The sequence below is a fragment of the Sinocyclocheilus anshuiensis genome, unplaced genomic scaffold (assembly GCF_001515605.1).
Source record: "Sinocyclocheilus anshuiensis isolate Anshui unplaced genomic scaffold, SAMN03320099.WGS_v1.1 scaffold38, whole genome shotgun sequence".
In the NCBI taxonomy this organism is placed as follows: Eukaryota; Metazoa; Chordata; class Actinopteri; order Cypriniformes; family Cyprinidae; genus Sinocyclocheilus; species Sinocyclocheilus anshuiensis.
This window is the reverse complement of record NW_015544213.1, coordinates 94284-105721: the sequence shown is the minus strand read 5'-3', so window position 1 is coordinate 105721 and position 11438 is coordinate 94284. Positions and strand designations below refer to the sequence as shown.

The 11438-nt window shown below is 34.6% G+C and overlaps 1 protein-coding gene across 1 annotated transcript in view; it reads right to left on the bottom strand.

Moving 5' to 3' along the window:
- LOC107697130 (protein broad-minded-like) overlaps positions 1-11438 on the bottom strand; it is a 51235-nt gene that overhangs the window by 37272 nt on the left and 2525 nt on the right. Inside the window, 16 exon segments of the mRNA XM_016497771.1 lie at positions 799-937; positions 1104-1183; positions 2603-2804; positions 3205-3332; positions 3984-4126; positions 4973-5062; positions 5172-5309; positions 7003-7105; positions 7393-7452; positions 8061-8211; positions 8316-8377; positions 8502-8605; positions 8717-8795; positions 9144-9269; positions 9378-9449; positions 10458-10635. Coding sequence (XP_016353257.1) covers positions 799-937; positions 1104-1183; positions 2603-2804; positions 3205-3332; positions 3984-4126; positions 4973-5062; positions 5172-5309; positions 7003-7105; positions 7393-7452; positions 8061-8211; positions 8316-8377; positions 8502-8605; positions 8717-8795; positions 9144-9269; positions 9378-9449; positions 10458-10635 — 1855 coding nt within the window.

The window sequence follows — 11438 nt, the reverse complement described above, 5'->3', positions numbered from 1 at the left end:
AAAATTCAGATTTGATCACAGGAATAAATTACATTTTAAAATATATTCAAATAGAAAGCAGTTATTTTAAATAATACAAATATTTCAAAATTTTTACTGTTTTTGCTGTACTTTGGATCAAATAAATGCAGGCTTGGTGAGCAGAAGAGAATTCTTAAAAAACAACAACTTTTGACTGGTAGTGTAGGCTGATTATTCGTGTAGATTGAAACAAATGTGCTTTAGCCAGTATAAAGAGTATGACAAGTGCTCTGAGTTGCTGCAGAAAAAACAAAGAGCAACAACAAAAAAGTTGTTGCTGGAGATGGGTTTATTGAAAATGCAAACTGATTGTCTGCCAGCAGGAGGCGCTTTGAGAGTGGTAGAACAAGCGAATCTCTTCCCAGGCCACCCTGCAGAACCAAGACAAAAGATTCAGCAAGAATGCTAATTATTTCTTGTTCTTGTTGATTTATTTCCACAAAACAGCACTGGCAGGCCAAGCTCAAGTTTAGCACAGAAACAAACAGCTTGTGTAGGAACAAGAGAACACTGGAGGCGTGATGGAGGCATATTCACACGCTCAGCAGCTCCTGGGAAGCGATCGCTGTGGGAGCTCCAGGAAAAAAATCATATCACCGTTATTGAAAAAAAAAAATATCGCGATACATATTGATATTGAATTATTGTCCAGCCCTACTTGAGGGTGAGTTACTTTTTCTTTTTTTGAGTGGACTATCCCCTTACTTCAAGTATCACTAGCCACTAATATTACTGTCAGAATACAACACTTTTGAAAGTGGCATCTGATTATAATACCTGTAGTTTTTTGGTGAATCTTGAGAACATGTAGGTGACACACTAATTGATGGCTCCAGTCTGTTGGAGGAGCAGCAGTCCTTTTGGTGTGGCAGCAAAATTCAGCAGATTGTCCAAGAGCATCTCTTCCCAGGCCACCCTGCAGAACCAAGACAAAAGATTCAGCAAGAATGCTAATTATTTCTTGTTCTTGTTGATTTATTTCCACAAAACAGCGCTGGCAGGCCAAGCTCAAGTTTAGCACAGAAACAAACAGCTTGTGTATGAACAAGAGAACACTGGAGGCGTGATGGAGGCATACTCACACGCTCTGCAGCTCCTGGGAAGTGATCACTGGGGGAGCTCCAGGAACAGGAGTGGGAACTCTCTCCGACACGGAGCTTGTCTGCGGGGGAAGAGAATTCACTGTCAGGCTGGACTGCTACACGGCATTTAAACCCTTCGCCTAAATAATGAGACGACACATTTAATGCAATGTTGATTCCTCACGCCGCTCCAACTCGCCCTTATGAAGGCAGGGGAACCCTGGGAGGTTTCATTATTGACGGCATAGCACTTTACTGCTTCTTCTGTATTCTACAAATCCTCTTCACACAGCCCACAGAATGGACGATCAGCAGTTCTTCCAAAATTAATACCGTTTTGCTTGGGGAACATACACTGTAGGCTCTAAAGCTGCTGTCTAGAATAAGCTAAAAAAATGGAGGCTCTATTTTGGCTGTGAGAGGACTGATAATAACAGAATATACATTTTTAATAGGCAGTTTTTCATGTTTTGGTAAAGTGTCTCACTAAACATGTTTTAGTGAAATGAACACAAATGAAGTTAAGCTTTTAAGCTGAGAAATGTACACCAGGAGAAACACTACTGTTTAGAAGTTGGGGTCAGCAAGTTTTGGCCTTTTTTTTTTTTAATTCAAAAAGGATACATTCCATGCTTCAAAAGTGACAGTAAAGACATTTACTATAATGCTACAAAAGATTTCTTTTTCAAATAAATGCTGTTATTTTGAACCATTTATTTATTATTTATTTTTGTTTCCACAAAAATATTAAGCAGCACAACTGTTTTCAACATAATAATAAGAAATGTTTCCCGAGCACCAAATCAGCATATTAGAATGATTTCTGAAGGATCATGTGACACTGAAGAGTGGAGTAATGGCTGCTGAAAATTAAGCTTTGCCGTCAAAGGAATAAATGACATGTTAAAAGTATATTCAAATAGAAAAAGTTATTAAAATATTAAATTATTATTATTATTATTAAAAAGAACAAACATTGGAGACGTTATTGTTATTATTAATATATTTTTATTATTATTATTTTATTATTATTATTAATAATAATAGTAATAATAACAACATTTCACAATATTACTGTTTTTACTATGTCTTTTATTTAATACATACAGCCTTGGTGAGCATAAGAGACTTTCAAAATCATTTTAAAAAATCTTATCAAAACTTTTGAACAACAGTGTATTTGTCAGTATGAGAAGGGACTGGTCAGATTCCCAGACAAAAAATCATCATACAATTCAGTAAATGATGTGTTCCAGTCAGTGACATGACATCAATGACAGACTACATGAGTTATTTTATCTATGGTAAAAGGATTACTTATTAAAGTTACCAAAATTCTGTGCCACTGACCTCATAATACTCATACAACCAGAGACAAACATAAGACTAAATATGATGAAATCCTGGCTTTTATATAATCATTGACAGGATAACTGGACGACTGTAGGTTTAAAGCCAACAAGTGAGGCCTTAGTGAGGCTAGTGTGTATAAAGGTCACCTTTCTCCAGGCTTTAGCGATGCACTCATGCAGGCTGTATGGCCATAGAACTTGAAGCCCCTCGTAGGTGTTGTACATCTGCCGACAGACAAAGATGAAGGCCCCACTCACGGCAGGAGGAATCTCCAGCTCGCTGAACAAATGCAGCTCTTTTGCCAACAGCCTCTGGGTAAACTGCACAACGACATGTGCAGCTGAAATACTGTGTAAATAATGGAACATATTACAATAAAGTAATTTATTATACTTATATACCATATTAAAGTACCTGGATCTCTGAATATTATTTTTGTAATAGAGATTGTGCTTTTAACTGCTGGATTGGTATGGCCAAATGAATGGTGGTATACAACCGTAGTGGTTGACAAACTGGGCTGTTCTATTCTATTCTATTTAACTTTTTGTTTCTTTCACAAAGTATGCTGCAACTCATCTCACTGAAGACACAGGTGTCAGAGGTTCCTTTCTTTTATTAAGAAGCTCGTTCTTTCATCTATGCATGCTGATGATATATATGGCACAAGTGCCGACTAGCTCGAGATGACACTAGCAGGAAGAAGAAATAATGAATGCAAACTGAGAGCAAAATTAGATTTACTTACCATTCACCCTCGGCCGAGACGAGACTTCTGTCATAAAGCAGGAGTGATAAACCTCGTTCAGTGGTAGCGATCCTCGCCAGCGTGTCTGCTATGTGAGTCAAGGCACTTTCTAGGGAATTTAATTTGGGCTGCAACAAAAGACAAATTGAAAATGCTTGAGGTGAACAGTATAATGCATATACAATGCTGCATATGAGGTCTCTGATGAGATGTTATATAGAAGGTTACGGTTTTATTTCAAGATTTAAATTAACAGGCTTCTTCTGTAGTGCTATAACTGTAAAAAATATTGTTTATGTTTTCCTTGATGATACGTCATGGAGATGGCATCAATTCCTTTCTTATAATTTCTGTCACAAAGTTGCTATAGAATCCATCTGACATTAATGTATCATTTGGTCTGTGTTATTTTACAAAATAAATAATTTATAAAATTATGTACATGTATACTAATTTTCAAAAGGATCTACGGGGATGGCCCTGACTGTAGATACACAGTATGTTGTAATGTTACAATAAATTAATAAAATTCAATGGAATTGATGTCATATTAACATAAAACCTCCATTGTTAGTATATAGATGTCTATACAGTATTTAGCAACATTTCCTGTTGTGAAGAACTAAAGTGTGAACTACTTGTCTCACTAATTTTTCAATATAAATTCAAAGAAAAAAAATATACATAAAATTGCAGAATAGGGCCCAGTTTAGAATGATGTCATAATCATGTCTAGACTCTTGATTATGTGCTGATGGGAGTGTTCACATTGTGCTGACCAGCTTTCCTTTGAGTAGGGTGATAACAGGAGCCAGCAGAGTTTCTATAACAGGAATTTGGTAGAGACACTCCACAGCACACTCAGTGCGGTCACACAGGGTCCTTAACACCTCCATCACAAGATTAGTGGGGGACAGGGAGTCTAGAGTATACACACAAACAAACACACACATACACCCCTCTGTGATAACTCGTTAGGAGCTTCAGGACACCCTGGTTGTTATTGGCCTAAAGTGTTACTGCAGAACTAAGTGAATGATTTAAAGTGCAGCACAAACGGTCCAATGAGGACAAACCAAGAAAAAAACAAAAACAACTGGAAAATACAGCCTAACTCTTTTAAAAATGTTATGTGCTTCAATATGTGATTTGTGCTTTATGCTACCTGGTTAAAGCCTGGTTCAACTGAGAATGAGCCACATTTGTAAGACTTTCTTTCCACTGTGGAACCCAAAATGAGAAATGTTGGATGATCTGAGGGTCACTGTTTTTAATGCGATTACAATAGATGGGGATTGAAGGTTTCAAACATTAAAACATGGATATTCTTCAAAAGTGCATTTTTCATTTTGTGTTCCATGGAAGTAAGAAAGTCATAAAGGTTTGGAATGACATGAGAGTGAGTAAACAATAACAGATTTTCATTTTTGGTGAAAATAAACATCCTAATTAATAATAAGTCCCACATAATAATATAATTTTAATTTATAATGTGCAGCCCTGTAAGTTTTCTTGATAAGGCTGAGTAATTTATTCTCCAGAAGAAGTGAGTAAGTTCATTAACCAGAAGAAGATATAACAGAACCTTATCCTAGTACTGAAATAGTAATAGCACTGTGAGATGGATGACTTGACACACCTATTAACACTAACATCTACATAACTACTGTCATAAAAATCACACGCTTAGACTTTAAGACGCAGGCGTGGTTGAGTTTTTGAGTTAGAGTCAATCAGAGTTTATCACTCTAGTACTCTTATGACGCACCTGCATGTGTCGTCTCACCGCAGGATGGTTTTGGGTGTTGGTACATGATATTGATCAGAATCACAACCAAGTCGGTCAAAGTTACCGGATCTGAAACAGGCGACAAATTACACATGTATATAGATAGATTAGTGAGTCAGACTTGTTCTTCTCAAACATTACCCACAACCTGGGTTTGTTTCCTCCCCTCTAAACCTACCTCTCCGCTTCTTCACTTTAATGGGAAAAAGTTTCCTTCCATTAGTGTACATCACAAGCCTCCCGAGCACGCACAGCGAGTGAACAAAATAAACAAACTCCAGCTCTTTAGAAGTGTAGAGAGTTCTTCGAGCAGGGCCTGAAGGGCAAAACACAAGAACAACTCATTCGCAGAGCATGCTCTAAATGGATTCAGTCATTTGCATGTGACCTCCTGTTTCTAAATTAGCACTGAAATACAAATTTAAATCTTTAAAAAACCTGAGTGCAGAAAGGTTGAATATTTAAAAAGCATTAGAGAAGAAAGTAGTTAGGGTTATTTACTGCATTCCATGATCAAAAAAAAGAAATATCAAATTATATACTGCATCAAATTTATAAAACGATTAAATTATATTTTGATATAAAAAGCATAAAGAAAAATATTCTTTTAAATATTATTTGAATGTTTAATTTTAACAATTTTTTTTACATTGTTTAATAATTCTCATGACAATTAAGTACATTTCCTCCACCGATTCTCATAATGCAAAAAAGTAATTCTCAATTATGATAGTATTTATTACGGCAAAGTATTATTTATATTGTGAGTATTGATATGTGGTGGCACACCTCATTTAATTTATGCTGATTTAAATAAACTGCAATTATCTATTGAGAATACTCATTAGGAATAATAGAAATAAATGTTAAAAAGCAACAGTAAAATGTCTGCATACATTGAACTACTGAGAATTTGTGGATGGAAATGTGCTGAATTGCCATGAAAATGATGGAACAATGTAATATATACAGTATATATATTTAAAAACAAAACATATTTCATTCTTTTTTTTGTTGTTGTTTAAATGTCACCTGTACAAGTTTCTATGATATTCACCAGTTAGAGATTTTACAATTGTTTTGACCTTATAAAGATAAGGCAGATTGATTCCACTGAATATGTGACCCTGGAGCACAAAACCAGTCTTAAGTCGCTTGGGTATATTTTTATCAATAGCCAAAAAAAACATTGTATGGGTCAAAATTATCGATTTTTCTTTTATGCCAAAAATCATTAGGATATTAAGTAAAGATCATGTTCCATGAAGACATTTTGTAAATTTCCTACCGTAAATACATCAAAACTTAATTTTTGATTAGTAATATGCATTGCTAAGAACTTCATTTGGACAACTTTAAAGGCGATTTTCTCAGTATTTAGATTTTTTTGCACCCTCAGATTCCAGATTTTCAAATAGTTGTTTCTCGGCCAAATATTGTCCTATCCTAACAAACCATACATCAATAGAAAGCTTATTTATTCAGCTTTCAGGTGATGTATAAATCTCAATTTCAAAAAACTGACCCTTTTGACTGGTTTTGTGGTCCAGGGTTACATATGACATGTGAAATCTGTAGTAATACTACATGAGTAACCGAAGTGACTATTCTGTGGAACACACATAAACTGGCCCTGATCACAGAAACTAGACAAGCATATTTCGAATACCACTGATGTGTTATGAATGTTTTACAACTGTGGGTGGTTTGAAAGTCTGGTAGCTAAGACTTGTGAAAACAGCAGAAGATAACGCAATCAGTCAATACTGTGTGTATGTTTGGGTGTTTTTTCCCATGTGAGTCTTCCAACTACAATACAGAACCAGAATTCTGGGAAAGTTCTTCACAATAAGTTCACAAACCCTTGGAATTATCTCTAGCAATGACAATCTAGCTAGTTCACCATGAGAGGACAGTCTGTAACAGCACACAGGGGGAAAACATAAGCCTGGTTGTCAGATAAAGTATGATACTACATGTGCACATTGTGGGCAAAAGTTCAACCGTACCAATCTGCTGATGTTCCAAGCTGTGGATAATTTCCAAAGTTTCTTCTTTAACTGAATCACAGGAATCAAAGTAATAAATGCACTGCTGCAGAGCATTAACAATCTGGTGAAAAGGATGCATAAAATCCATAATTAATAACTTGAATATATACTATTATTAGCACTGAAAAAACTGCATTTTACCCATTTCATTTAAACCAGCCAGTGAATGTTGATTATGTTTGTAATAGAATATTATTATACTACAATTTCTACAATGTACAGCATGAATACTGTGCTTAATATTCAGATTTTAGATGTCATAACAATGTAGAATAATATTGTTTGAAATGTCTATTATACTGTTTTACATAATAAAACTGCATGGTATAACTACATGGTATAACTCACCAAAGACTTGTATTTCCTCTCAAGAAGTCTTAAGACAACGGTTCTGCTGTAGTAGCCATGCTAGAAGACAATATTTTGACATAAATTCAAAAGTATTACATATAAATATACATTTAAAAACACATTTTCGTAATCAGTATTTGTCATTTTCCAGTAAACATACCTAAACATCCTGAAACGAAGATAAATTTAAAACTGAATTTCAGAGAATATACTGTATATTGAATTGAGTTTTCCTGTTTTAAGTGTAAAAGGTCCGTTCATACCAAGAACTATAACTATACTTGTGAAGTTTTAAAAATCCAAACTATATCGATAATAACAAAGAGAAAACATATTGCTGAGAACACTTTCAGAGTGATTTCACAGCTTTTCTAGCTGATGAATGACGAAAAAATATTGACATGCAATCAAAATCCTTACTAATTTAAAGCATGTGCAGCATGTGTGTGCTTACAATAAACAAAACACTATCATCCATTGGTGTAGATGCTAGTATAGTTATTATTATTATAAGAAAAAAAAAACTCAAGATATATTCAAGACATGTTCCTTTTTTTCCTGGAAAGTAAAGTCAAAATTCAAAAATACTAATTTAGAAAATGATGTGTGTGTGTGTGTTTTGTTCTTTTGGTTTTGTTTATTCTTTAATAAAAAAGTTGGCTCACCATCCATTTCTTAAACCAGGTGGCTTTGATATCCAGCAGAGAGATTAAGTGTATAGGCTCCAGGGATTTCTCTGAGCCGGGACTGCTCATGGCCTGTTCAGAATGCAGAGTGAGAAGAGAGAGGGTGTTCTCAATGATTTCCTCCATGTACCTAGAGCACAGGAGAAAAAAAGTCATTCATATTCAAGCCAATCTCACACAATCAAGATATAGCATACAATATTCGGGAAATGTGTTTGAAATGTGAAAGCTCACTTCTCAGGATGTCGTATCCAAGATGTTGTCACTTCCTTCTGAAAGTCATTCATTAATCGCATCTAGAATGACCAGAAAGAAAGAAACTCATCTTTATACAAGCAAGCGAAACTTTATTCATATTTTTATCGAAGTCAGTTAAACTTTATTTCGCTTTATTCATAGGAGGAAGGAAATGTCACATACTTGTTTGAGGAGATGGGCCATATCTGGTCTGTTCGCATCAATACTTGTAGAGCCGCTGGGAAAACTCAACTTATGGTAGAGGAAATGAGCCTCCAAGCTTTTCGCTTAAAAGAGATGTTGACACTTCATGGAAATGAACTGACGGACTGTACATTCACGTATATACTGAATATTAAAACATATTTCATACTGCTAAAATAAGCTTAAGATACTACCTATGCTACTGTAGACATCCTTAGTCACATTTAACGGAGAAGACGAAAATGTTTTTGCAAAAACTTGAAGGACTTTATCCTGTGAAAGCAAAATGACATGTTAACAACAGTTTATTTAAGTATCATTCAGATACTACTATGATACAGTTTTTATTTATATTCTGATTTTTTTTTTTAATAAGTTTTAGTAATTCTTGTGTATTTTTCTCTTTATTTTTGTCTACACAGTATATATTAAAAATAAAAATTTATATAGCTTATTTTCATTTTATTTTTATTTTATTTCAGTTAACAATTATTTTGTTCCAATTCTCTGGAAACTGCTTGAAAATGTTGGCCCTTGTATTCCACATTAAGCTGCTAAGGTAACTATTTTGTTGTTGAGGCCATGGCTAAGGTCAGTGCTTATTTAGCACTTATCTCTTACGCTGAGCTCAGGGTCAGGGTCAGTGAGCGCAGCAGAGAGGTTTCGGCGCAGGCCAGTCCAGCTTTCACAGCTCAGGCCATCAGAGGGAGGGGCATAGCACAATGACTGCAAAGCTTCCAAGCGAACCTGCAATTAAACAGATCAGGATGACTGCTTCATCTCTGAATCAGAATGACAATTCTCTCTTTCTACAATTGAAACTATGGGAAGTGGGTGTATCAGAGGAGATTTCACCTCTCGTGGTCTACCGGGGTCAAGCTTCTCAGCGATGACTTGCAGTTGTTCATGCTTGATAAATGCATAGCTCTACGTGTTGAAATCAAAGACATTAGCAGTGTTGGGGAAAGTTACTTTTAAAAGTAATGCATTACAATATTGCGTTACTCCCTAAAAAAGTAACTAGTTGCATTACTTAGTTACTTTTATGGAAAGTAATGCATTACAATATTGCGTTACTCCCTAAAAAAGTAACTAGTTACATTACTTAGTTACTTTTATGGAAAGTAATGCATTACGTTACTTTTGCTTTACTTTTTAAATCTGGGCTGGGCTTGATTGTTTGTTTTTAATATAAAAAAAGCTATATTTTTGGCAAATGTAAAAGCCCCTTAACACCAAATGTGATATGAATGAGACTCAGGCTTAAGTAGAGAAAGCTCAACACTCTTCGATCAGCAGTAAAAAAAACACACACAAATGTTATTTTTATCTAAACTAATTTTTGCTTATTTGTATGGCTGAATTGGATCATTGGATCAGTTGGATCAAGGTCAGTAGCAAAGACATTGGTTAATAAAATGGGATTAAATACATAAAGCATATTTATGCAGGTTTGTGTCATATTTTGAGTTTGCATTTTTACTGTTTTTATTCATTTTGAGGAATGCTGAATCTGTTTTGTGCAGGTGAGATGAGTAAATACATGTTCATATTTAGTCTAGAACTACAGTAAGATCATGTTCACACACAACACCTCTGCACTTACTCCTGATTTCTGTCACCATGTCAACACCAGAGCTGTCAGTCAATACATGGAAACAAAGTAACTGGAGTTACTTATTTGAAAAAGTAACTCAGACATTTTCTTGTACATGAAAAAGTAATGCGTTACTTTACTAGTTACTTTAAAAAAAGTAATCTGACTACGTAACTCACATTACTTGTGTTACGCCCAACACTGCATTAGTTAGTCATTCAGTCTATAGTATGAATGTACAGTCATAGTATGTGAAAGGCTTAGATAAACAGGATGATATGCTTGTCAAAGAAACAACAGGAGCCTCTGTAACTTATTTAAACTTATACAACAACAACCTGATTGAATGAAGAGTCACTGTCAGAGCAGTTGTCAGTGTAATGGCTGCTTGACTGCTCATGTTGGCTCTTCCTGTCCATTTCCTCTTTCTTCAGCTGATCTTCCTCGAATTTATTGATCAGTGATTCCACGACCACCATCATGGTCTGTTTCAGATTCTGCATCATCTGTTTATACCTACAGATTTAAAAAAGCACATATGATGCACTAAACTACCCATACTCAGAGATATCACTCTGTATCAATGAAAACATAAATCCAAAATCAAGTTACTTTTATATTTGAATAAATATGAATACACTACTAATGTATCACAGTTTCCACAAAAACATTACGCAGCACAACTGTTTACTGTTTTTTTTTTTTTAAACCAGCATATTACAATGATTTCTGAAGGATCATGTGACACTGAAGACTGGAGTAATGGCTGCTGAAAATTCAGCTTTACCATTACAGGTATAAATTACATTTTAAAATATATTAAAATATAAACTAATTATTTTAAATTGTAATAATATTTCACAATATTACTTTTTTATTAAATATATGGTTGGCAAGCATAAGAAACTTCAAAAACATTTTTTTTTTTTTTATCTTACCAACCCCCAAGCTTTTAAACTATAGTGTATTTTGCAGTAAACTTAATATATTGTTTATATAATATTTTGAAATAGTTTTATATCCTCTTGTTGTATCTGATTCATTGATGTAATTTGCAATGCTTTATGGGATACGTAGTTCATTTTTATCCTAAAAGACATTAAAGGGGTCATATGATGCTTCTAAAAAGAACATTATTTTGTGTATTTGGTGTAATGAAATGTGTTTATGCGGTTTAAAGTTCAAAAAACACATTATTTTCCACATACTGTACATTATTGTTTCTCCTCTATGCCCCGCCTTTTTGAAACACGTCGATTTTTACAAAGCTCATCGGTCTGAAAAAGCGAGGTGTGCTGTGATTGGCCAGCTATCCAGTG